The sequence below is a fragment of the Echeneis naucrates genome, chromosome 6 (genome assembly GCF_900963305.1).
Source record: "Echeneis naucrates chromosome 6, fEcheNa1.1, whole genome shotgun sequence".
NCBI classification, from domain to species: Eukaryota; Metazoa; Chordata; class Actinopteri; order Carangiformes; family Echeneidae; genus Echeneis; species Echeneis naucrates.
Window position 1 is genome coordinate 21,286,855 of NC_042516.1, and position 27,603 is coordinate 21,314,457.

The following is a 27,603-nucleotide window of genomic DNA, read 5'->3' on the forward strand; positions in this document are numbered from 1 at the left end:
GTTTTAATCACATCACGATTTTTTAAGGTTTCCATTTGACTTTGTATGAAACTTATGCATGATCTAAGATTGGTCATTACGTTTTAATAAAGCACTTTCAAACAGCTCAGTTACCAAAAATATAGCATTGACAAGAAAACTGTTGTCCACTGTGATGGAATCAAGGAAGTCTCCAAACTTTGGAACTGAATGAAAAATAGCTTCCTGCAATGTGAGAAAAAATATGAGAAAATCTGCTATTGGTTGGTTGTGTATAAAATCCCTCTCGTGCCAATGGAGTGGTTCGAAAGGTTACGATGCGTGTTTATTTATATTGCTGTCAGTATTCCACCTATTCAGGCTGACCAAAGCTGCTCTCCTCTGCACGAAGAAAGAGTGCAAAACCAGATATTCATTGAAATCAGAATACTGAGGATTGTTACATGGAAATTGCATTTTATAATTTAATCCAAATGGTGTGGACGGATGAGCAGGTCTGTGTTCGAGTCCAGCTGACTGCTGCCGAGCTGGAAAGTGACCCTGCCCCGGGTCATGTCTGCTGACATGATTTAAACATGTGTGCCAGGAACTGCCTCAGAGAGCCGGAGACAGGCTGCTGACAGCTTATCTATATTTCAGACAGGACGAGTGGACATCCAGAGCAGAGGACAGAGAGGAAGAGACCGGGGCGTCCAATGTGTGTGTGTGTGCCGACTGAATGTGGCTCTTCCCAGTGGAGCCAAAGATTTGGCAGTTGCAGACGGGTACCTGTGGGTTACTGGGCAGACTTCAGCTGAAAGGGCAGCGGATGGACAGCGCAGTGTTTGGAGAACACGTGCTGTTTGCAAATGTACAGTCCACTTGATCTGGTCTGAATACCGAGGAGACAGATAGCTGCTTTACTATCATACTTCCAAATATATGGACATTCATTCATTTCCATTTTCAACTAAGTTACAGCTGAAATGTTCTCACACATGAGCTCGGGCTCGTGACAGGGAGCAGCTCATTCATGCATTTGATTGCTTTTCAGAGTTGGCTGACACAGAAATATAGATGAGATGAGAGATCTGATTTCTCACAGCGATTGGGGGACGTTCACGTTGAACTGTCCATGCTGTCCATGAAATTTCAAGATAAGTATATTTTGGCGATTCAAGCTTGTGTTGGAAAAGTAACTTCTCGAGGAGAGTGTGTCGGTCTGGAGCCTGATGAATAGTTTATAGGCTGCAGCCTCTTGTTCACCTGTTCACACGGATACAGCAGTTAACTGCAAACCAAGAAGCAACCTCCAGGGCTGAAAGGTGAACACTGAGGTGCTAAGAACTGCAGTTCCTCAAATGGCCACTTGAGGCTGGTCCCCTGAGACACTCGTATTAAAATGTCCAATTACCGTAGTTTTCTCGAAAGCTAACTACCTCCTTCATGGCAACTGTACAGGACATTCATTTTCATATAAATCACCTGGTTACATTTTTAAAGGCTTAAAGTTGGCGGGTATGATACTTTGGGAAACGGGGAAGTCAACAAATGTTTTCCACAAACTGGCAACCAGCACCTCTGACTCTCTGACCCCCACATCCCTCCTCTTTGCTCATTTTTCTGTTGGTCGGGAATCAGGCAGGCTCTGCCAAGATGGCGACAGCAAAGCAGGCCGCTCTCAGCTTCAAAACCCGTCAAACTGCTCAGAAACCTGTGGGTGACATCCACCTTCACTTACAGTCTCTTATCAAAGATAAACTAACATTGAGAGCAGAGGAGCTGGAGATTGAATTTACAACCCTGTCACTGACAGTCTGCTCTTCCTCAGTCGTGTTGGCGATCTCTAATGTGACTGAATTTGTCCTTTTATGTTACTGATGTATAACAAAGGGATCATAATCACATTTTTATCCGTTTAGCTGAGACCATCATCTGTTTTTTTGGGTGTTGTTAGCCAAGCTAATACACACTGATTCCTGCAGCTGCAGCCTCAATTCAGCCAAAATGACTCAAGCTCTGCGAGGTGTCATTTCACATTATGCATTACACATTACACCCGGGTGGATTTTGCATCTGCAATATATATACTTGCTGTTGACCTGTAGCCTTAACTGCATTTCACGGTCAAATCCTGCACACATCCTGCAGATATATATATACACAGAGTGTACACAGATATGCACAGACATCCCAGCGTCCTCAGCTGTCCACTTCTGTCTGAAATGCTTGCACATCGTTTCACTTCCCTGAATTTCATTTCTCAGTAACAAAAAAAAACAAACACCTTATTGGAATTGCATATTCCCTGCATATCTCTCTCTCTCGCCCTCCTTTTGTTTCCCTCCGCTGGCTTTGCCCAAATTTAGAAGTCAGTGAGGGCTGACTGTCATGTGTATGAATAGCTCAATGTCTCACAACAGGGATACAAATCCTCACTGTGGCTCTGGAGATAGCTTAAGCTATACAAGTAACAAAGGCAAACTCCCCGTCAACACTATTACTGTCAGTTCTTCAGTAAACAAACTCAGCCCTCCACTCGATACTTCGTGGTGCATCCAGGTAGAATGACACAACGTGTATGAATGAGTGTGTTTGCACGTCTTTGTAGAGATATATGAATACTTGTTGGCCTGCGTGTGTGTTTGCAGTCAGTGCCACGGTGTATGAATCTTTAATGCATGTCTTATGACACTGGGGCTTCCATGCAGCGTAGGAGCAGTAAAATTCAATATTGCTGTAATATCTGACCCCGTGGCTCAGACAAATTTCCCACTCAGCAGACTCAGCTGAGTGACCAGTCGCAAAATGGCACACATACACAGCGTGCAGTCAAACAATGCACCACAATGCTTTCTCCTCTGGCTTCACCATGGAAACCCATCTTCTGAATGAGCATTTTTTTGTTTTGTTTTGTTTTACCGACACCATTGTGTTTAAAGTGTCAAACGGCAAACAGAGACAATAGAAAGGTAACAGAGTATGAGGGGGTTCCAATCAAAATATTAATTTGAAGTTTGAAATTGCAATTTCCATTTATCCAACTTTAGCTTCTGGAAATTAAAAGAGAATTTTAACTTGAAAAATTAATTTCAGTTCTAAGAGTTAAACTGATAATACATATTAATCATGCCTATTAATCTTATTATAGACCAAGAAAGGGACAAAAACTTAAACTTAATAAAAGCAGAAGGAAAGGCAGTGCAGATGCAGCAATTCGGAGCACTTGAAGCACTTTAAATGAAAGATACATATTGATGCCTTTCTTTGAGAGCTTTCAACTCAATTATAAACTGAAGGTCAGAGCTGCATAGATAATTAATTCCAAACTAATACTGAATTATGGTGTCTGCATAACAATAACGTGCTGATAAAGAATCGTTACTGCAGACTCACAGAAACACATCTTTATTGTATTGAGGATCGGATGAATGATGGGAAATCTGTTGTATTATCAAAGATGCCAAATTGGATTTTATAATCTGCCTCAGATTACAGAGTATTACAACTTCTTCAAACTTTCCAATCAGGCAAGTTTGCAGGATTTGGTTCGAACCAGGACCAGATGAGCTCCTGCAGCTAATGAGAATATAATCATGGGTTTCACAAGAATTTGGTCATGGCTGAAGCCAACAACACAGGAAAGGACCCAAATGCACCAAAACTGGCTTGGTGATCATGGTATTGCATTCAGACTGGTGGACGAGGTGGCAGGCAGGACTTCAGGCAGCGGGGAAATGAACGGGAACATGAGCAGGACAAAAGCAGGAGCACGGGCAGACAATCCAACGGGGAACAAAGAGAGAAAATATATCTATCCTCCCTTTGCTCCCCGCTGAGGGAACAGGTGTGCAGATTTGGCAAAGGCGGTGTGTTGATTGGGGAAGGAGGAACAGGTGTCACAGGGACAGGATGGAAAGTCCTGAGATATCTGCTGGCTGGGTACACACACGGCAGCAGCAAAGACGAACCCAGCTGAACAGGACTGGGACAAAAGTCACGGCAGGTCATAAATCAAAGAACAGAGCTACTTGAACTCCTCAACGGACGATGATGCCAGCAGATGAGAAGTGAAGGTGTTGCTGAAGTTACACTTCCTTTCAAAGGAAGCAACGTGAGTATTTGAATTTCTCAACCATCCATCCGATAGTTGTGGGGACCACTGTGGAGGGAAAGTCACTAAAATGAACTCTCTTGGCTTCATGTATATGTACACCAAACTTTAAGGCAGTCCGTCCGTCGGGTGTTCTTGAGATGTTCGCTTCTGGCTCAAAGTGACGGGATGGCTGACATCTACTGTTAAGAAACAAGCAGGCTCAGCAACACACCCTACAAGCGATAAACAGTTTCCACCAACAATAGCATAAAAGGATTGGAGTAAACAAAAAGCCCAAGAAGGTCAGTTTTTGGGGAAGAAAAGCACAATTACACTCATTAGACCACACGTGTATCTGTCAGTGTCTGACAGGCTGAAGCAGGCTCTAACTCAAAACAAGGCTGTCACTGCCATCTCCCATCCAACCGCAGGCGTCTGTCTCTGTCAGCCGCGGCCCTTTAGTGTGTTGTTTGGCTGTCAGACACGTCCTTGATGTTTATAAAGCTGAGATGGTCGCCTGCATCGTGTTCAGCGTCTCATCACAAATTCCGAACGCACGTCTCAAAAGCAGTTACTAAAAAAGGAGACGGCGGGAACGGATACTGATTCCGACGGCTCTTTGTTGCAATTAGCTGCTAACGACAAACGGGATGCCGCTTTGATGTCATACTGCCGGCTGCTCTCGAGAGGCCAAAATCCACAAAGTACAGCATTCACCTCTGTAAAGTTGTCTGTTTCCTGAGGTGGCGGAGCTTAAGTCACCTGCTAAATTCAGTCCTATAAGGAGGTCTCGCCCAGCAGAAGGCGAGACGGTTTCATAAAGCAGGCTTCCTCTCCCACCCTGTAATTTCACCGCTCACGAGACGAACATCACAACGGTGCATGAAAAATACAAAATATATTAGGCAGAAAAAATGTAATCAGAATAATACACTTCATTACGCCATTCTGACGACGTAAAATATGCAAGGAGGCACTAATTTGTTATCAGGTTAATTATCTGCGTTTCAGAGTTGCTGAGGCGTTCACTTTCCCAGATTAATGAATTATGAGTGTTATTTACTCTGGTTGGCTTCTGTCTCCAGTCTCAGAGTGAAGCTCAGAGCCGCCAGCGTCTGATGGAAGAGGAAAACCCAAACAGGAAATAGTTTAGAAGTAGATAGGAGGAGGCGTAACAGCCAGGGGACACGAAGACACGAAGGACGAGGACACTGAAGCAGAGTTCATCCGTCTGTCGCCTGTAAAATATGCAGTGTTTCGGTCTCATATTCAAAGTTGCAGCATTTTGCTAAAGGTTCGTGTCAACAATCGATGGGGGACGTGGAGGCAATGTGGCCACCGTGGGCTGGATGCTGCCTCAAGGCCACAGCTTTCTGGCTGCGGAAAGTTTTATTAACATTGAGCTTTAATACAAAGGAGACAAACTATTTTGCTGGGATGCTCAGAACAACATGCTAACGTTAAGAAGGTATAGCAAAGATGGTCACCATCTGCTGCTCACCTTTATAAAAAAAATCTGCTCAGGGTGACAGGTAAGAATAAGTGCTGCAGGTATATTATCTATATAAACATCTGTCTGTTTGGTTGTTACTGGGGCAGAAATAATAAATAATGCCACAAGTGGAAATAACATGAAATAATTTCAGAAAGCACTATAATATTTTTATGCTATTATGGTTTTGTGCAAAATGATTTAAGTTTCAGATGGCCTAATGAATTAATGTGTAATATGAACTTGTTTGGTTACGAGGCTACTCTGAGAAACGTCTGAGTGCTCCGCTGTCCAATGAATCATTTAGTTTTCCAGTGTGAGTTCGAGGTAAAACCTTGACCCTGACAGAGGAAGTCTTATTAAGTTTCATTCAAATATGCTCTGATTGTTTTCTGTATTCCAGCTCATGCATGTTTAATCCCACACGGGCCAAGGTGCATCATTACCTGCCACAGGCCTTTTATTTTGGAAAATCTGTATTGAATGTTGTGTCTGTGTGAGTCTGTTGTAGTAAAAGGGGCGATTTGGGCCTCTTAATAACTACATTAGTCTGAGCAGTGATTATCCAAAGAACTGAAGAGGAGGCTTTTGTAATGTATAAGGGACTCATAATAAACTGTTATTTGGGTTGGTCCCACATCTTTTTTACAGGCTTACCGTTCATGTTGCCCAGGTGGAAATATCCATCAACCAGCGAGGCTCCATTGTTGAAATGCTGAGTCATGTGATCCAGCCAGTTGGCCTCCACGCCTTTGACGCCCTCGTCGCAGTTCTGAACCCGCAGCGGCACCTTGACGGTGTAGTACTTCACCTGCTCCTCTCGGACAGGTGGATGGTTGTACAGAGCGAGCAGATCCACCCCTGCAGGGACGAACGAGAAAAACAAAGCCGCCGTTACCGGTCTTACTCTGGAAGGCGTGTCACCATATCGATGTGGCCCGTTTCCTCTACACTAAAACACTAAGAGTATTCTTTAAGAACTTCTTATTTTAGGAGAACCTTTTCAACACTTACTGCATGTCGACGCTGTGACTAATGCGCCGGTAAACACTTGGAAGTACATTTATTTTTCTATGAGATAAGCAATCGAGGAATCTCAGCCAATGTGTGGACAGTCAACAGACTTCTTGGCCAAGAAAAGTTGGCCACAGTTTTCATGGTCATCAGCCATCAATGGCAAATAACCATTTGTGTGCGTGCTTCAGCTTTTTCCAAGCAGTTTGATTTTCTTGTGTTGTAAAAAAACTGGGCTACTGTTAAAATAACACAAAACAAAACACACACACACACAAAAAACATGAACTTTTTAAGAATCTCATTATGTCACTTCCAGGACACTGGTCTTTATATTTAGTCTATATTTACCCCTCAATTGTGCATTCTTCATCCATTTTATATTCATTTCTGGCACCTTTGTAAGCATGTGCTGGCAGGGCACATTCTGTGTGCAAGAAACTATGATAACACCTTCAGCTTCATTATCATATCAGGAACAAAAGTATTCACCTGGCAACTGCAAAAGAGATGAGAAACGAAAAAAGTAATACGAGATGATATTTGTGTTGCCCCGAGGTGGACTCAAACAAAATGCCGGAAATTTTTTCCAAGGATGCAGCCTTTCTTTTTTTATTTTTTTATTTTTTTATTCCACTTCATTCTTTTGCAACAACAAACGTGAGTTGAATCAAAAGCAATCATATTCGTTCTACATGTCATACTCACTTTTCCTTTTAATGCTTTTAAAGAAGTGATATGAACCTGCAGAGGCTGAACATAAAAAGGTGTCCATTTAATGGTAACCAAGTTAATTAATAGTGTAACCTTGAATAATGCATTAAAAGCTGTCGAGGTAAGTGTTGTTTACATCAAGCTGAAATATACATAATGCAGTGCGGCCTCAGGAGGGAGAGACAGGCGCTGAAAATTCACCCACAATACGTACGTCACTCCTCCTCACTGATATCACGCTAAATCAAAGTGGAAGGAGTTTCATTTGTTGTGATGTGACTGAGTGAAATGTTTGTTCTGCTTCGTGTGTGTGTGTTTGGGGGGGGGGGGCACCAAAGGAGAGATGTGAGTGAGGTTAGAACCGAGCAGAGGGCAATTCAAATGGAGCCTGGTAGCATTTTCCTTTTTCTTTTGAATGCAAATCTTGAACTGTCATTCCCCAAGTGAACCAGATGGATGAGCAGAATGTGCAGCACTGCCACCCGCCCGTCCACCCACCCACACACACACACACACACACACACACACACACACACACACACAGACTTTGATGTGGGGTGGTGGAGGTGGGGGAGAGTCATGGCTCAGTTACTTTGGTTCTTCCATCCATCCATCCAACCGTCCGTCCAGCAGACACCCAGGAAGGAAGAATGAATCATTTATAGAACCATTTCTTGTCTGGCTCGTCTGACTGATGTGACAGCTGGTCACCAAATTCCATAATCTCGTCATTTGTCACTCTCGAGAAAAAGTCGAAACACCGCACAATATTCACACGAACCCTCCAACATCCCCCCCGATGGTACCCGTGTTACAACAAGGGCAATATGGTAAACAAATCTAGAGCGACACACGACAAACGAGACGACGTCCTGTTCAACATGCCGCCGACCTGCCAAAAGAACACATCTCCTCGCTGTGAATGATTCTGTTTCATATTAACTGGTTTACTGTTTGCATGCGCACAAGCCTGACATGATGCATCACTTCAGGTTGTCTGTATCTCGGTGAGCTTCAGGCGGAGAGCATCAGGAAAGCTGCTTTGGAAAAATTGTGTCATGCACGCTAACTGATTTAGGAACGCAGGAAGGCTTTGGGACACAGCTCTAAATTCCTGTAATCGTGGTGTAATTAGATAAGTAACAGCATTAAACCGTATTCGACACAGATTATTCCGGTTTTACTGATGGGGCGTTTATAGACAGTGGTCAGATTTATAACAGCAGAGACACAGAATAACAGCCACGAGCAAGAAACATGCTTCCAAATCATGATCTTCTTCACAATATTAGCAGTTTTTGGGGTTTTTTGTTTAACAGCATGGAGTTTTCATGCATTATATTTCATTACAGTCTAATTATGTTGTGATTACAGCACTGAGGCGACTGTAATTCAGGCAGTGGGGAGGTAGCGCATTGCAAGCCTTTATATATCTGTAAATATCTCTTCAGCAGTGCACTGTTCACTGGAGATATACTGCAGAGAGCATTAACTGCCTTGCCTAGAGGCGACTTCAGCAGGGGAAAGCATGGAGGGAAACTACCAACATTAGAAAAGATAAGAAAACAGCCTTCAGCTATTGATATGTTTGGGCATAAAAAAACAAAAAGCTGTCCGGCTGATGTCCATCACACCGGGCTGTAAACTGCGCCGGACGGTGCCGGGTGTCACTGAATCGCACTTGAATTTCAAAAACAGTATACTCATTTTCACCTGTAATTTGTCTTGTTGTGTTGCTGCAGTGCGTCACAAATTTGGATTTTGCATTAACATTCATTTACACAACAAAAACAGGAGTCCCATTTCATAAAGAAAAATATGAAATAATGATATAAGATCATCAAAAGATTGCATGTCTTATTTCCTCCTTCAGTGAGTCAGGGCTTAAACCATTGAGCTGAGTGTGAGGAGCTTTATTTTTAAAGAGGACATAAGGTTAGGTCATTTTAAGGCTTTAACATCAGTCCATTAGTAACCAACATAAATCTTAGAGAGTTGTCATGTTCAAGATCACTCCTCTCGTTCTCTTGTGACTGTGAATGACACAAGCAAGTGTTTTCTCTTCTCTGAGCCAAGATTCGGTGGAGGGTTGATATTCGACCAAGAAGAAGTGGCGATAATTACATAAATGCCAAAATATGGCAAAGTAATTGGTTTCAAATAATTCATTCTTTCTAAATTCCCCACAAATGGAATATTTATAGATATGTACAAAGAGGAACACAACACACATCATGCCTGAGACCTTTGAATATAATCACATTCATTTGTCACGCAGAGAGAAAACTGCTAAGCCCTTCAGAGTAAAATCCCTGCGGCCGACCTGACTCTTGTAACTGGCTGGGCTGGTTAAAAAGAAAATGAGCGCATGAGTGTCGTTAAGATGTTGAAAGCTCAAAGGCTTATGGGATAGCAGCGAGACAGTCCAAATGACGACGTCGGCGACTCTTCCACGTGGCATGTTGTCGTTTCAATGTTTCAAAATCTGAGGAGCTGGACGCTGATCCCTCCGGAGCAGAGAAAAAAACTGATCTGAAGGACAGCGATCAAGCTGACTCCCTCTGACATGCATCAGGATTACACCTGTGATTAAGGCCTTTACTGATGCTGCGTAGTCATTTCATTTTCATCATCAGAACTCCTGTTTGTCCTGATGACAAACGAGGCAATTAAATATCCGTAATTCATCTACACGCCTCTGCACTTCATTTTCACAACGTCTCCTTCGCAAAGTCTACACACACCGACATTCCTGCCAAAATAAACTCATACGTGACTGATTAGTATTGAAAATATCGTTTTTCAAACTTCAGCACAGGACCCATATGTTGTTAGGATTAGCCTGCCTAAACACTCGGCCATGGCTAGACAAAGGTAGTGCTTTAGATTTGATCCGAAAAAGTCTTTTTCGATATGTAAACACCCTGATTCCTCCATAACTCTAATCTAAATACTTTGACAACCACGCTAAAATAGTTTCAGTTTCAAAGATTAATCCTGTCGGCATTGCCAACGAAATGTTTTCCGCTCATGCAAATTAGTTGCATCTGAAAATAACTTTTATGAGACATAAGTTGTCTTATCCAGTCTGGCTTGTACAGCTGTCACAGCTATGTTCTACCAGCAGAATCCCTCTCCCAGGGCATTTGAGTCTTAAGGGCTCAGTTTCTAGCCAGAGCTCCAGTCTCAGAAATGGTGTTCGTCTAGCAGCAATAAGCCACAGACTTTCACCAGCTCCACTGGCAGCACTTGCACAGCGTTCACCTTGAGATCTGAGGATTAGCGCGGCCAAGCCAGCGGTAGCCGAGACTCTTGGGCCTCGTCGGCAGACTGGGCATTAGTAGAGAGAGAGACATGGGAGCTTGGCAGGCTCCTTTACCGCCCCGGCTGGCTGCTTCCCTGGTGTTGCTGGCACTGTCGAAGAGGGGGGATGAAGGGAGAGTGCCGTGAAGCTGAGGGAGGTATAGGACGAGGCAAGCGGGGGATTATCTCCACAGCAAAACGCACTGTAGGGACGCCCAGATGGACCAGTGGGCTGTGGTCTGCTGTGGTGCCAAGTGTGTGTTACCGCACACACACACGCACACACACAGAGGCACAATGCGTGAGGCTAGAGGCTGCATTCATTATGCAACACTTACTTTAGATGGTTTTAATCACACTGTACACTGTGCGTACAGTGTAACACACAGACATGAACACTTGCATCGGGACTTGTGTCTAATGCACAGTTTGTGCAATGCATTTAAAAATATCACGAACAGTTTCTATGACATGGAGAGAGAGTGAAAGAGTCGGGGGCGGATGATATCAGTGGGTGTCTCCATCTGTTAATCCGAAATGCTCAAATAAAGCAGAAACTATAAATGTCTGTGCTAATTTCAACGCTGCTCCCACAGACAGGAAGGATGTCATGAATAAGTCATCGAGGCGAAGCCGTTATGTATGGCTCGCTTTCTGGGAGGTCTGCAAAGGAGCCATGAAATGTGCAGCTTCCTAAAAAAAAAAACAGTTTTGGTACATTTCACACACTCCCCTGTTCGTCAGCTAAGTGTGAGTGTGAATTCATATGCACCAGAGCAATAATATGATTCTTTTTCGTGTAACGAGGAGAGAGGATTATATCCCAAGGCAGCACATTGTTGTGTAACATCGAGGCAACAGCAGGAAACGACACCTCCGCAGTTGCCAAGTGTTTCAAGGGGGATCTATGGCGCCACGCTGTTGTTTAGTCAAACAGCCAAAAGGTATGGCTTCAAATTAAACCAAAAATAAAGGAGGTGACACAGATATGGTGATAGATATTGGCTAAAGATTAGAAGCTGTCATTCTGAATCTCTGTGAACATGCGACAGAAGGAGCGAGACTTCAGAGGATGCCCTCCGCTGTTTGATTTAACCCCACCCCCCACAGCTGCTTTCGCTCCTCTGGGATCAGCAGCTGATTGTGTGCACTCACAGGTGTGGATGTGTATAAATGCAACACACACCCCCCCTCCCCAAAAAACAAAAAAACAAAAAAACAAGCGATTGTACCGTTTTTTGAAACAACATTAATCCAGCGTCGGCATCATCACTGAACACAGTGTGCGACAGCAGCTCCAGCCTTCCACAGTTTGAAGCTTTGACCTTTAATTATCTTAATTATCATTCCTCATTAGGCCCTTCTGTGTAATTTGAATGGCTAACTGTGTTTGTGTATCAGAAGGTCTCGTGCCATTTTGATTTAAAAGTTTCATCAAGTTTCAAAGTCTGAAATTTTGACCTTTAGTGAAAGCCCACCCTTTGGGCCAATTAGTGCATTCTCCTTTAAATGTTCCACGATAACAACAACACCAACAACAGAAAAGTTTTGAGGTTTGGTTTTGCTGCTGAGATTTTATCCAACTGCCACACAGGTGAGGTGAGAAGTTGGGTCACTGGGACCTCGGCAGAAAATTGCTGACCGCATGATTTATGGATTACCTGTAAGAATGGCGGTCGCTGTGTCTGAAAGGCATGCTGCTCCTCTGCTGTGTTGGACTGGCACCACAGCAGAGCAGCAGCATTTCAAAACCTGGACGAATAAAATAAGAAATATCAGCAGGCTCTAAACATCTGGTGGTAAGTTTCATGTAATTTGGGTGAAATTACCCTTTAAATTGTTTCTCAGGGTGGAAATTACCATTTAAAGTATCTATAAATCTGCCCGTCTCTACAGGTTCAGGAGACCAGTTGCTGTGTACAAAGAGCCGTATTCATTCTGCTTAGGCAGCGCTGTCTTAACGTCCCTGATTTTTGTTTGAGACATCGTTTTCATCTTCATTTCGGTTTATGATGGTAACCATGGAGACCACTCACCATCACCCCTCCGCAGCCGGTATCTCGGCCTCTCCTTTGTCTCTGTGCTGCTGCCTTTGTTGTTGTTGTGACAGGGCGAGTTCTCCTCTGTCAGATCCTCGCTCTGCTCCAGATCTAACTCCGATATCGAGGACGTCGCAGGCGAGACCTCATCCTGACTGCACCCTGAGTGGTTCCCCTTCTTCTCGCTTTGATTCCTCCCCCCGCCGCTCGGGGCTCCTTCCCCGGGCTGGCGTGAGGCCTCCTCGCTCCCCTCTGTGGCCGCTGTGCCAGCTTCACCTCCAGGTTCTGCCTGCTTTCTGGGGCTCGAAGGATTCAAGGGGCTGCAGCTGCCCAGGGAGTCGAGCAATGAGCTGGGGCTGGAGTGCAGGGAAAGAGACGGGGTGTCTGGCTCTCTGATCGTGGTACACGGGGCCCCGTACGGTTCCTGGACAAATCCGACAAACTTCACTCCCTGATCAGCAGCATCCTGGATCTGCTGTTGAGGACAAGAACAAAAGAAAAAATTCAAATAATAAAGTAAATCTCTCTCTGATTTTGAATGCAGCTGAAATGACAATGATTATAAAACGCTGCTGTTGGATTTGCTATTAAAGAGGTTTTGGCTTGTTGTCGGGCCCAAACAAACGATCTGACGTTGTCACCTTGTGTTCTGAAAAACTGCCGTGATAAAGTGTTAGTTGCATCCTTAGCTCTAGTGTTGGATATCTGCTGAAACCATTCATTAGAGTTTAGTGCATCCGGAAAATACCAAAATTGTTAATTCAGAATATAAAATTAGAAGCTGTGGAGCACGATATACATGACAAATTATTTCCTGTGAGATCTCAATCTAAAACTAAACTTTCATGAGTCCCCTGCATCTGCAGGATTTTTTTTTTTTTTTGTTTGTTTGTTTCTATTTCATTAGTTCCCAGTAGCTTCTCCAATAACACTGCTCTTGATTAGATTGGAGCAGTCACAACCTCAGCTAGGCCTGGGCCACATCTAAAACCCAGCTGCTGCACTTTTTTTTTGTTATTTTACCCCTTTAGCCCCTCCGTCTCATTGTCATCATACATTTTATGTCAATATTGGGATTCTGCCATAGAGTGAAAATTGAAATGTTAACTGTCAGGGAATGTTAATGAAGCCATTTCCAGCCCCCTCTTGCCCTACGTCCCCTGCCGCCATCGCTCCCCAGTTCACCCCAACCAGCCAAGGCTGCCCCCATCTCTATCTCCAGCCACAGTGAGGGAAGAGAATTAAAAAAAAAATAAAAAAAAATCAAATTGCAGGTTATTCACTATGAAATTGAATTGGAAAACAGTCACATTGTTTCCAGCCACATTGTTTAATATCAGTGTGCGCTCTCAGGGTGCTTCCACATCATATTCCCCACACCAATATGTTGAAATGGAATTGCACAGATAAAAGAACGCAACTGTTGTATCTCATTTAATGGTAATGCAGCCAGTCAGAGAGAGTGATGAATGGTTCAGCTGTGTAGCGCGCGTGCAGTTGATAGTACATTCAAACTGTGGCCTGTAATGATGAGCATTTATTTTTAGTATCATCACTATTATTATTATCATTATGACCACTATTATCATTATCCCTTGTATAAAACATTAAAATAATTTAAGATTCATTCCTCCTCACAAGCAACATGCCTTTATATGAGTGACGATTATGAGGTTAAAACACCAAATGTTAGAGTTCAGCTCCATCTTTGCTTTAAAATGACATATTTATTTTCTCGATGATGAGTTGTAAGTCAGAGCTTGATACTGAAAAATACTCCTGAAAATACTCCTTTTAATAACTGTTCAGTCAGTCATTATGCAATATTCCCGCTTTACTAACTTACTAATGTCCCACACTTTAGTAAATATAATGAGTAAATGTAACTCCTCATTGAAAATCTTTTTTATTTATTTAACATCACACTCGTGCTATGACATGCTTTCCTCCAATGACTGTCTGATTAATTGGAAATTGCGTACGCAGACATCAACACTGATGCTTCGAGGTTAGTCTTTTCTTTGTCAACATCTGACATTTACCTACTGAATTTCTTTTAGATGGCATCAAAGCATCAAATCTTGTGTTTGCATATTTCTTTCAATATTGACTAATATAACTAACATAACTGGGATGTAAAAGCCAAAGATGGAGGCAGAGATCTTACATATACTGGCACTCTATGAGGAAAATGAAGAGGTTAAATCACTATTAGAGCTAAAGGGAATCTAAAGAGGAAACAGGATATGAAGGGGTTTCCTGAAAAATGGGAATACTTCTCAGTTGCAGCCTGTCAAGACAAATGTGCCACATAGATAACTGGGAATATATAGTAAAACAAATGGAGGATAAAATAATCAGAAAAATTTGAATTATTCTGAACTTCTCAATCTAAACGAACACTGTTGCTCAGAGGGAACCACCCCGGGTCAAGAAAATGAGGTTTTGAGGTCAAAAAGGAAACTTTGCATCTCATAATTTCCCTTCATTAGCCGAAATGATGCAGAGCACAAAAGTTAATGAAAAATATTCTGGAAGCTGCTTGCCTTATTCTACCACCAGAATATCAACAGCCTGCAGTGAAAAACCTATTTCAATTTTGACTTGAGACTACATTTCCTATTTCCCCCTGTAAGTTATTAAAGTGGCACCAGGAGAAAGTGTCTGAAGGTCAAGATGAAAACCCCCGTAGAGAGAGATTAAGCAAGGCAGAGAGAGGGAGGGAAGAGATGACACAAAGAGAGGCAGAGGGATAACGATGGAGATGGAGACAGCGGGGAGGATAAAGGAAAGAAAATGAGAGAAAAAAGGAGCTGGAGAGAAAAACAGAAACAAAGAGGGAGGCTGAAGGGAATGGACTCCTCTCCTCACTCATCCATGTCCACTTTCCTTTTAATAGATTTCCAGCAAGGCCTCCTCCTCCTTCTCCAGCAGGCCTGTAGCAGCTCAGTAGATTAAAATGATAACCAACAGTAATGAGGTCCTACAGGACTGCGGTTGCATGACTAATCGAAGGGCAAAATGTACAGAAAGGTTCAGCGGCGCGGCTTCAAAGGCAGTCGGTATTATACAGATTAGGCAGGAGGGTCGAATCGTTATGATGCAGCACAACCGGAGACAAGAGAGGAAGGCGTGTTCTCATATTTCATCTGAAGTGCCATTTCAAACAGGCTTTCTGCGGCGGCGCATTCGTAACTGTGACATATGTTATAGGGCCAATTCATTATCAGATCAGGGAATGTGATTTCACATCTGTTGGCTGCTTCATCTCCTCCACTGGAAGTGCAGAAATGCTGCGTTATTTGGTTTGCTAATTAAAGCTGAACCATTTGGGAAATACAGCTTTTAGTATATTACATACATACATACAGTCACTTTGGAAGCACTGCAAATGCAAAATACACTGTTGACAAAGATTTTATTTATCTGAGAGCTGTTATATCAGACTGAAAATGACTGAACACGCATTACAGTGGTTTGACTCAGAGGTGGAAAATTCACAGCGGCTTCCGGTACACTGTCTGGTTCAGGTACAACATTTAAATGCTGTTGAACATTAACGCATCAGTAATTTGACATTCTGCGTTAACACACTGTGTGAAATTACTGCCATTCTGTGGAATGAGTATTTTACTTTGCTGCTAATACGTCCACACATTTCCTCATAATAAAATATTTTAACACTGCCACATTACCACTCTCATTGCAATTAAGCATTTTTACCGGCACTCTCTGTCCGTAATATCCGGACCTGAGCAAGGTCAGGTCCAAATTGCATTTAGTGTAATCAGGTCAGGTGGGTTCCTGTTGTACTGCTGAGGGTCTCGTATCTCTGTGTTAATATGTGTCATTCTGAAATGGATGGAAGTGGACCAGCTATTACCCCGCAGTGTGTTAAAATTATACCATGGGGGGAAAAATGTGTTCTTTGGAGGTGAGATAGAGGCCATGAAGTGTGAAGTGCAGGTAGAAATGACACGTATTCTGACTCATTATTGGTGCATCATGCTGCTGCTGTTATCTCTCCACTGAGTTGACCACATTTTGGAAAATTTCGAACCAGGTCCAATTATTTTGGTCAGGTCTGACTCCTTTTCTTTCTTTTTTTTCCCGGCAGGTTTGTTTCAGACACGTGGCAACTGTAGTCTGATCACCCATGACCTCCTGCTGCCCTGTCTGAATTTGATTGGTGTAATAAATGACAACTGTTGCTGGCTTGACACAAATATATCAAAATATTGATCGCAATGTGAGATCGCCGACATGAGAAAAGCGGAAATTATTTCATGTTTAAGTGAGAGAGAGCTTGAATATGATGTTTGGGGAAGTGCATGGATGTGTGAATGCGTCTGTAAATGTGATTCAGCCCTTGTTAAACTGTCCTGGTGATGTTTACAACACACTGCACACTGCCCACATGTGCAAAAAGTCCGACAACAAAGAGGCACGATTGGAGCAGAGGCGGCCCGGCCATGAAGACTTACACTGGTCCACCGACGGAAGGAAAACATCAATAAAGTTTTTACTGGCTCCATGACTGTCATTCTAGCTGCCTGTTGTAGCTGATTAGTCCAAGGCTGCATTTCTTTTCCAACTCCAACCAGGAAGCCAACATTAGTTCTGCTTTACTGAAACGAAGAAGGCTTCAATGCAGAGGTGAGCTAATGCGGTCCAGCTTCACTCAGAACGGGGTTTTAGCCTGTTCCAAGTGTGAGTAAGCAACTTGATTGCTACATCATGTTAAGTGTCTGTTTCCATTAGCAATGGTCACAGCTGGGATGCTAACATTAGCTAACATTAGCTAACTCACCGAAGATCGGAGTCCATGTTGGCAGAACATTTGTTTTGGTCTGAGTTAGGGATGGCTTTGGCTGCGGCGTTTGTTAACTGAACCTTTAAAGTTTTCATGACTTGACACTTGAGCTCGCACAAATCAAAGCTTGGAATCTCAACGGGAAACTGATCAGAGCATGTAGCTGCCTGACAAACCTGTCTCAATATGGAGGAGGAGGGACAAAATCAAAGTTGTACAGTTGCCACTAATTTATGCCTGACATCTCCTGATCTACACACACTTTGTCACCTCTTTGCTTCATTTATTACATTTTAAAGTGCCAATTATGTTTTAAAAGATCCTTCTATTGTCACTCCTCGTACTTTATTGGCAACTGCGCTGTGAGCACCCTGTGACAAGCTGCTATTAAAAGCCTTCAGCCTGATAGCAGGGTGGTAGCAGGTTTAGCCATTAAGATGATTCACAAACACACAAAACTTGTGTTGTCTGAACCTTCAGATGGTCTGACACGTTGAACAAAGTGGTTTCACTTTGGTGGCAGACAAAGTTTATATTCAGAACAGAGGAAAAGGAGTCTGTGCTTCCATATGTCTGCTTTGGTTGTCCTCCATAAAAGCATTTACTTCCTTTCTTTCTCTCATTCATCCTCGTTCCCTGTCCTCAGTCCTTCACATCCACTCATTCCAGCTGTAAAAACAAAAACAAAAATCTGACAACAGCTTCAGTTTGGCATTCGTACAGCAGCCCTACCTTCTTGACGTAGCCCTGGATGAGCTCTGGGGTGGGCACCTGCTCGGCAGACAGACACTCTTCCAGTTGCAGTTTGTATGGTGGGCAGACCGGCTGGCTCCTCTCCATCCTGCAGGCATCACAGTGGGGGGAGAGAGGACAATGAGTCGAAGCCTGGACAAACGCTCAGGATACACGAGGGTACCCATGCATTCACAAATGGCCTAACATGATAAGAAAAAAAAAAAAGGTTGAATCATAAAACACCCACAGATAGGGTGCCAGTCATGCCCAGATACCAAATCTATAATGCTAAGAATACCCCCACCTCCTCTCCCCCATCAGCAAATTACGCTGCATCTGAAAGCTTTGTTAATGTTATTGTTGCCCCGTGGGAGGCAGCAGGAAAAACACGATGAAACACTGAAGTCTCACAAAGATCCAAATGCACATGGGGAGCACGGAAAGCACAAAATTCAATGCAAATCTTCCACACACACTGCCCCTCCTTCGGTTCTCTCCCATCGAGGCCACCAGTATTTTGAGCAGGGAGAATCTATTTATATGGTGTTGTATTTTCCTATTCTGTCCTCTGGAGGAAATCCCAGAGCCAGCCCTGAGGAGACTAATGCCCCAGCCTCCATCTCCCCGCTCCTCATCCTGTTGACAAGGCGAAGAAGCCCCACACACCCTTTTCCTTAGTGTGCAATCTCCAGAAGGCGTGTGTGTGTGTGTGTGTGTGTGTGTGAGCTCAGTGTGAGCTCTGACTCTACACGGACTCCTGCGGGTAAAAGATGCATGTGTGCATGTTGGTGTGAGTATTAAATCTGTTCTTGCCGTTTCCCGGTTCACGCAAAGACTTGAACATTCGGCCACCTGCTTCTTGTGTGTGTGTGTGTGTGTGTGTGTGTGTGTGTGTGTGTGTGTGTGTGTGTGTGTGTGTGTGTGTGCGTGCGTGTTCCTAATGCATTACACGGAGATTTTTCTGTCAGTGGACTCAGCAATTCATCTATCGAGTACGTTTGTAACATTTGAAAAATTGATAACAGCTTAAAGCGGTCACTTCGGTAATACAAACACTTCGTCAAGAAATAGTTCAGAAATAACCTCAAAAAGGCTTTTCTTGGTTTTTGACCTTGGCTTTTCTCTCTTTTTTGGATAACTGCTAAGCTAAGATAGCCAACTGTAGGCTCGTATTCTTATAATTAATGGATATTGAAGTTAATCTTATTTCATCACAGTCAGGAAGAAAGTGTGGAATTGCAAAAATGTACCTACCTTTACATGATAATATTTCGATTAAAAATGCCAATTAACGGGACGTTTCCATTTGTACTGATGTAAAGTTAGGCAGCTGACAGATTTAAAAATAAAACAGTTCAAATTAATTCCACTGGGGCTGTAATATCTTGACCTCTAATCTGTGTCTGAATGAGTCAAACTACTAAAATTCTGGACTTCCCATGATGCAACTCAATAGCTCCTTTCATTAGGCCCTCACTGCCTGGTAAACACCCATCTATCAAATTTTAAGGCCCTTGTTTATCACACAGACTTTTACTAAGAAAGTCTAGTCTCCAAACCCTGAAGTGAAGTGATTTGGAGGCATAAAGCACACTTTTACTGTATAATCACAGAGGTTGAGCGCGAGGAACGCTCCTTTAAGCTACTGTCTGAAAAGATGTTACCAACCTGACTCCTCAGAGGCCCGCTGAAATGAAAATGCTATTTTCTCTACAGGAATCAGAATCACACAGTGAATAAAAAAAAAAAAAACCCTTAAAAAACATTGCAAGATGTGTTCTCATCAAACGTAATGGCCCCGACTCGTGTCACTCCACACAGAAAAGAAGAAATAAATAAAACCCACAGTCACCACATTTTGATTCCGCTGTCACTGACACCCGTCCCTTTGTGTATATCTCTGTCACAGCACACAGCAGAGCAGAAACTGGGCCGACTGACTCGTCGAGTGCAAACTTCACACGCTCTGCAAAACACTCATTACGCCGGGCTGAGAGCTGGCGTTCATTTTTCGGGCACGTCGTTCCCTTTATCGCATTATAAATGATTGTACTTGCGCTACATTATGCAATATGGTTTGGTAATACTGCACTGAGAGGTCTGCAGGTGCTCCTGCATGCTGCAAATTAAACAGCAACTTCAGAGGATAATAAAATGAGCAGTGCTTTTTCTTTTTTTTTTTGTAATGATAGAAATTAAAACTCCATTTCGTCGTTTGTATTCCGCCAATATAATGAGAATGATTCAATCCTTCTGAGAGATTCTTTTAAATGAAGAACTGCCACTTAAGCACTTTAATTTGATTTAATTTTGCGCTATCAAATATTTTTCTCTGGGAAGGCGTCTCCTCTTTTTAAATGGTGAAAATCTCTTGTTGGATTGGAAGGAGGCCGACTCCGACGGAGTGTCAGAGAGGAAGTACGTTGTGGGAGGGGAGAGCCAGTTGGGAACGATAATTCAAACGGTGCTTTCAGTTCTGGATCCAGGCCCTGGGTTAAAAATAGCAGCCGCAACACCTGCAGTCCATCTTCTCTGTGTGAAGTGGTGACTTTTCATGCAGCGTGCAGCGCTGGCTGTCAACCTCCAAGGCCTCGTGCGGCTAGACGGGTGTCAAACGCCTGCTTGCCTGCCTGCCCACCTACCTGGAGTTCCCTCCTGGGTGGGCACACCTGCCAAACTCCCTCTCCTCTTGTCTGCCCACAGATGGGTCACATGCCTCGTTTCATCCAGGAACATCTTGTATGGGACTAATCTCTCCCCCCGGAGCTGAACGTTCACATGGTAACTAATTCTGTATTACCTGTTAATGGCCTCCTTTGGGATTTCTTTTAGCACCGTGTGGCCACATCATTTGTTAATATGATTCCAATGGCACCATGTTCACTGAGGTGTGAAAATAGGTTATATGATGATATATCACTGTTGTTCAGTGGACAATCCCCCCCCCCCACACACACACACGCACACACAAATAAACAGCGATAAAACCTGAAATTTAGTCTTTGCCCCGATCTTAATTTCAAAAGGTCGCACTTGGTCTTGTCTGCTCAGCCGCTCGGACTCCAGGCTGACTCAAGTGAGAAAAATTGGATCTTGTCTTACTGTAGAATTATAAACAAAAGATTTGTGTTAAAATCCCAGAAACATAAAAACAACATTGAGGGTCTTCAGCCATGCAAATGGCTCCAAGAGACTGTACATAAGCACAGCAGGGGTCTCTCTAAATGCTAATACTGCGCGCTAACAGATGTTACTGGTTGCCCATTAATTACACTTTTGGCAGTTTGATTGCCAACTCCTTGCCTGCCGAAGCAGCTTTGGCCAATAAAAGTTGTTTCAAATCATTAAATGTACATTTACCGTACTGATAATGAGAATACACACATGCAGGCATTTAGCACTGTTTGGGTCGTGTTAGCAGGACTATTTCCTAAAAGGTGCTTTGTTGTTGATGCATGAAATTCAGTTTTAACTTGATGATGGCGTGGGATGGGGCGGAAGTCTGTGGATGAAAAAAGTCATTAAGTTTGATCTGAATATGACTACAAATCCATCAAGAATTAGTTCTTAGAACGTTGGACTGCGGATTGGAGAAAAAAGTCTGCGAGTCTCTTCTGATCTTAAAGAGACCAAACTGACCAAAAGCAACATACGGAAACAACACAATTAACTCTGAATGCGTCTAAATGAAACGCTTGTTCAGCGAAACGTCCAAATTGTTGCTGAACGTTTTCCTGTTTCAGGGAAAGTGTTTGAGAGGAGGTGAATTTCTCTTGCTATAAACATAAAGAAACGCATCGCTGAGGGAAACAGCCGAGCGGCAGGTATCAGTGAAAATGTTAATTCACTGTGCTTCATTCTGCCTCAGAAACAAAGTCGTGTCAGACCTCTCACCCACCTCCATCTTGCACTTCTCATCTATTGCTATGACGACACAGTCAGGGAGCATCCAAACCTGTGTTTAGCACTCCGTCACCGTGGAGCTTTAATGATATAGTACACCTCCTTTAATGTCACATTTTCTTGCGTTCCCGACTAACTTCACCAGAGCGAATCACCTCTAATGGTTTTTTGTCCGTACCTCTTTATTTTCCTCCTTCCCCCCACCTCTATCATGCTCTCCTACCCTTCTCCTTCCTCTCTCTCTGTTTCAATCCCTCTCTTTCTCTGCCTGAGCACACAGGAGCTCCTTGCAATTACCCAATAATGATGAATATATCCCATCAGACATTGCTTGCTGAACTGTACCCTTATTCCATCGCAACCAAATTGAACACCGAGAAATTTGACAGTTGACATTTTAAATTTTCAAACGGTCCAATCTATTATGTTGGGTTTTTTTTTTTTTTCCTCTCCTTTCCTTTCCCGCTGCAGGTTGCAGAAGGGAGGCTGCCATCTAAAGTTACAACCTCCCCCTAACCAGATATGTCAGTCAGGTGACGGTGTTTTAACATTTGCAGATGACACTGTGTCGTATGCACACAACCTTTGTGTAGTTCTTGACTGTGAAACGGACTCCTGCATTGTGACCCCCCCTCCAGCTAAAGTGCTTTGTAGGCTGAGCCTCTCAGTAATACTATAGAGACGTGACAGGGATTGTGTCCACAGGCACTGTGTGTTAAATAAAGACGTTTTTCCGGCGGCTTTGGGTTTAGTTTTTTGTACACTTGCAAAAAGCAGTTGTTATTTTTTTTGGAAGGACGGATGAATGGCTGCTCACTGTTACCCATTCAATGTCATTCATCGTAACTGTTGCCCCCCCTCCCCCTACAAACCTTTCTTCTGTGTGTTTCCCTTTTGATTTCTTGGTACGACAGCAAATCGGGGAGAAAGAAGAAGGGGGATGCTCTGCTTTTTTGGTTTGTCTTATTTCTCTTCCCTCATTTTTTACCCGGGGGGATTTGGATTCCCCTGAGCTGGTGCTGATGTGAGCAGCTGTCTCCACGGTGACAGGCGCCAGAGATAAAGCCTGGGCCCCGCGTGCTTTCGGCCAGGGCCATCAAAGGCTGCTAGACTCCTCTGCCCTTTTCACTCAATCTCTCTCTCTTTCTCTCCTCTTTTATACACCGTACAGCTTCCTCTTGTGTTCCAACCTTTCTCCTCCCAGCTGTAATATTCTTTTCCACCACTCTCCCCCCTCATACAGTCTTTTTCCCTGGTGCAAGGCAAGTACATCTTTGGCAAAAAAAAAGAGAGAGAGAGATGCAGTCCATTTGGCTGCAGCCTTTTAACACAGAATCAGTGCTTGTGTTTGCAGTGGTGAAGTGGTGAGGAATGTTTGTATTGTTTGCACGAATTTCTCGCCGTGCTGAAAGGGAATCGGCGGTCTTCTCCACAACAGCATGGGAGGTGATTACTAATCGACACAATCTGCAGGAGGCAAGAGAAGATAAGGTGCCCTGCATTTCAACTATATGACCTTCTAAAATGCGGCCGACTGCCTTGTTTTCACCCATCAATAGGTGTGTCACAGCCGCCTGTTTTCATGTACGTTTACAACAAAGCTGCAAAGTCAGCAGTTACTGCAGCTCAGTAGAGTTGCACAAATTAAAGTCGCGTTGATTTTCTGTAACAGTATCTGGGTGTGTAAGCATGAATACCCTGGTGTGATGTATCTTTGTGAAATAAAACTTTAGATGATGATATAGTGACGCCTGCTCACACTTTGTCTAAACGCCTATCCACCAGCATGGAAGCCTACAAAATAAAGAATGAAATGAGGAGAGAAGTCTACATGATGGCCAGATGGTCAGAAAAGGCAAAGACAGCTTGAGTCATATTCCTGTTTCAGAGGACTGATTTTGAAACTGGCTGCTTCACTGTTACCATCTTGGTTGCAACTTACTCCAGCTGACTCCCAGCTAATCCAAAAAGCAGGTGAAGAGGCTGGATGTGTGTGTTAAACACACGATCATCCGACTGTTATGCAATAATTTAGGTGTTAATAAAATTTTTACTTCCCTACACGAGTTTGTCTTTAGTGATGACATTACATCGAAAGACCAAATAGTTTTTTGTGCCACACTGTGAATTAATGCGTTTCTGCTTTAAAGTTTGCGCCAGTAATGACCTGCCATCCAGAAGTGATGGTGGAAGAAGTGCAACTTTATAATGCTGAAAAATTATCCATAGCAGGAGGTTGCTTTGTCAATTTAGTCTGAGGAAAAATGCTGAATAATTTAATATTCATAGTGTTTTCATTATGAATTTCAGCTCAAATTGAATTCTGTCCAGATCAAAGATGCCTCAGATAAGAGTACCTGCAAATGAGGAGTGAAAAATAAAAGATTTTTTTTTCCAACCCTGCAACTGTGCGGTCACTGAGAGGAAGCAGGGAATCTCGTAACGCCCGGTGCTGCTCGATTTTGGCAAAAATGACAGGAGATAATGATAAAACAGGAGGTTTGACAGACCCAAATTAATGTGCCATGTTTTCTGTGATGAATTATCTCATATTGTAAGACTGGGGAAGTGGATGGTCTCTGGAAGCAAACAGGGTATGATATCTCCAACAAAACACCAGCAGGGACGAGGGGAGAGAGAGGCACGTGTTTGGCCGTTGGGACTAACCTGAAAACAGTTTTTCCTCAGGACATAATTACAACGCTCACACATAAGAATTCAAATTGTCATCAGCATACATTTGCACAAAACCAATTAATTGTTTCCCTTTTAATTCATTACTTTTCGACTTTTATTTCACCGCTCGTATTTTTTTTCTTATGTTGTTGTTTACTGCCTGCTTTGCTTGTAGTGTCGTTATCCTCTTTTACTTTGAAACCTTCCTTTTCTCTCGCAACTCTCCCAAGAGCATCCAAAAAGTTTCATCATTATATTTCATCAAAAAATTCATCTAAATTCCCTGTGGTCCTCCAACCGTCTCCCTTCTGAATCGCAGCCCCGATCCTCTTTTTGTTATTTATTTTTTTATGAGAGCGCCAACAACAACAACAACAACAACAAAACCCTTCCACAGTATAAGTCTCTGTTTAGTTTTTGTTTTATGTCTTTTGTGTGTTTTTATTTTTCTGACATGATTCTTCTTTGGTTGCAGTCGCTGTCAGACCACAGCAGCTGTGATGACTGCACTCCTGACTATGGCTGCTTGTAATATCTGCTATTGGTTTTGTTGTTATTGTGCTGTCGCTGTGGGTGAGAGCTTTATCTAAATGACTGAAATGCCAACGCAGATTAAAAGCAGCGGTGCTGTGTTTAGGCTCAGCTGTGAAGAAATCACAGCCACCGTTTGTCAGTATTCAGAGATGGGTTTCAAGGTGCAGGGAAATTCCCACACACATTCATATAACGCTACAAATTATGCACACCAAAACGAGTTTAAAGCAGAGCTTTTTTTTTATTGCATTAAAAGTTGACTATTATTTTGTCCCTCCGCCGCCACGTGAACAAGATGCTTCCTGATGTCCCGGAAATGAACGACAACGATTCACTTCTGATGGTGCGTTTTACTTAAAAAAGAAACCTCCAAAACTGCTCCTTCAACAAGTGAAGCGTAAGTAGCAGCTTGTGTAAAGCGGAAATGAAACATTTAATATTTCATTAAATCAGGAAATCTATATTTTTGAAGTAGACATGTTCCTTCAGGCTGAGTCCACCTTTTGGATTTGAAATAAATCTAACAGGCAACTTCATAAAGTCATTTTCGTTGGTTTGCAAACAAAGAACTTCAGGGGGCTATTTTACATTTTTAATATGGCCCCCTCCTCCTCCCCCCCCAAAAAAAATACTGTGAAGTTTCGTCAATCCATCCGTTCTGTATTTACAAACAAAAAAAAAAGAGCAATGGCTCTTCAGTTAGAATTATCAGAAATAAAGATAAGTGTTGAACATATATATCCGCCTGTTATTTATCCGTCGGTTTAAACAATGTGAATTTTTCGGGCATATTTAGGAATGGTGATTAACTAACCCTAACCCGCGTCCTGTTTTCTGAGTCCTGAGCCAGTCAGACATGTTCCTGAATTTTCCTAAAAGCTGCAGCAGGTTTTCTGCTTTCAGTTGATTTTTAGAGCGATGGGGACAGAGCACAACGCGACCTTCACCCTCCGCAGTCCATCGCCGCCACTCCGTGCCCTTCAACCACCCTTGGAGCCGCTCCCTGGTGTCGTGACCTCACTGAAGTGTAAACCTTCCCCCATAGTTCCCAGGACGGAGGGGCTCGGGCATAAGCGTCATCTGCCCCCAAGGGCTTGGTGGCAGATGTAGGAGGCAGCAGTAACTTTGGGCCACACAGACGCTTTTGGCTGGCGGGTTGAAAGGGCTGGAGATGGAGGACTGAGACTATTGCTGACTCACGTCCAATGCAGCTGCCCACACGACAGCTTGCACAGCCACAAGCAGATGCTGTGATGCTCTGAAGCCGAACGGAAAGGTTGAACGACTGACACGAAATGTTACATGGCTGCAAACATGTATAATTAATGTACAAACCTTAATGTCACCGAACAACCAGCCAGTGTATTGTTTTCTTAACATTCAACGTATGGAGTGTTCTTTCTGCGTAATGACACCAATTAAGGTGAATTAGTGATGTTATGTTTTCTTAACTGACTATAATGACTTCATCATTTTGTGATAATAGTGGTCTTATTCCCAGGGGTGTAGCTAAAACACCTGAGGCCCCTGAAAGGTTATGATGTCGGGGCCAGGGTCTCACCATTGTTCCTTAGATTACGATTCCTTTAATGATGGACTTTGTTCTTTAATTCATGCAGCTCTTTGTTTCACTAATAAGGCAAAAGTGAGGCGAAAAGCTATCTACATATTTATTCATCATGCTATTACTTTTAATTTGCTAAAAATCGTGTGTATGTCTTCAACAATAAATGATTTCCAATATTTTGGGTACAGTGGTGCTAAGAATGTGGGGTTTTTATGAGTTCAACCCCTGAAAGGGTAACTGCTTCAGTACTTGAATGATTGCATGACGGTCAAAATGGGCTCTTACCCGTCCTGGAGTCGGACCAGAATGGCTCGGTAGAGCTGGTGCTGGGGGCTGTTGGACTCCGGACCGCAGGGGTGGATGAATGGGTGAACGGCCGCCAGGACGAATCCCTGCTGGTAAAGCTCCTGCAGCTGACCTGGCAGCTCCCGCACCGACGAGAGACGGAGAGTGGACGTCCCACCTGAGAGACAGAGAGGAGGGAGGGAACACGTGTGAGACAAAACAGCTCGTTTGTGGAGGGACCTACAGGGCTTTTCCTTTCCTGGGATGGTGGAGGCATTTTTTTTGCTGCTTCTCATGTTGATAATGCACTTCTGCGTCTGTTTGTTCTAAACAAATCACCGCTGAGCCTCTAACGCTCAACTCCTGCTCATAACAGAGATGTTTTCTCAGGGAAAAAATACACTTAATTACAGTCAAGGGCAACAAAGCTCAATCGGGAAAGGCGAATAATTCAGCTTTGCAATCTTTTTCACC

The 27,603-nt window shown here is 43.3% G+C and overlaps 1 protein-coding gene across 1 annotated transcript in view; it reads right to left on the minus strand.

The window, feature by feature from the left end:
- rftn1b (raftlin, lipid raft linker 1b) overlaps positions 1–27,603 on the minus strand; it is an 88,418-nt gene that overhangs the window by 24,506 nt on the left and 36,309 nt on the right. The window contains exons 3-6 of the mRNA XM_029504351.1: positions 27,130–27,307; positions 18,162–18,270; positions 12,614–13,091; positions 6,204–6,407 (exon numbers count right to left, since the gene is read on the minus strand). Coding sequence (XP_029360211.1) covers positions 6,204–6,407; positions 12,614–13,091; positions 18,162–18,270; positions 27,130–27,307 — 969 coding nt within the window. The remainder of the gene's footprint in view (positions 1–6,203; positions 6,408–12,613; positions 13,092–18,161; positions 18,271–27,129; positions 27,308–27,603) is intronic.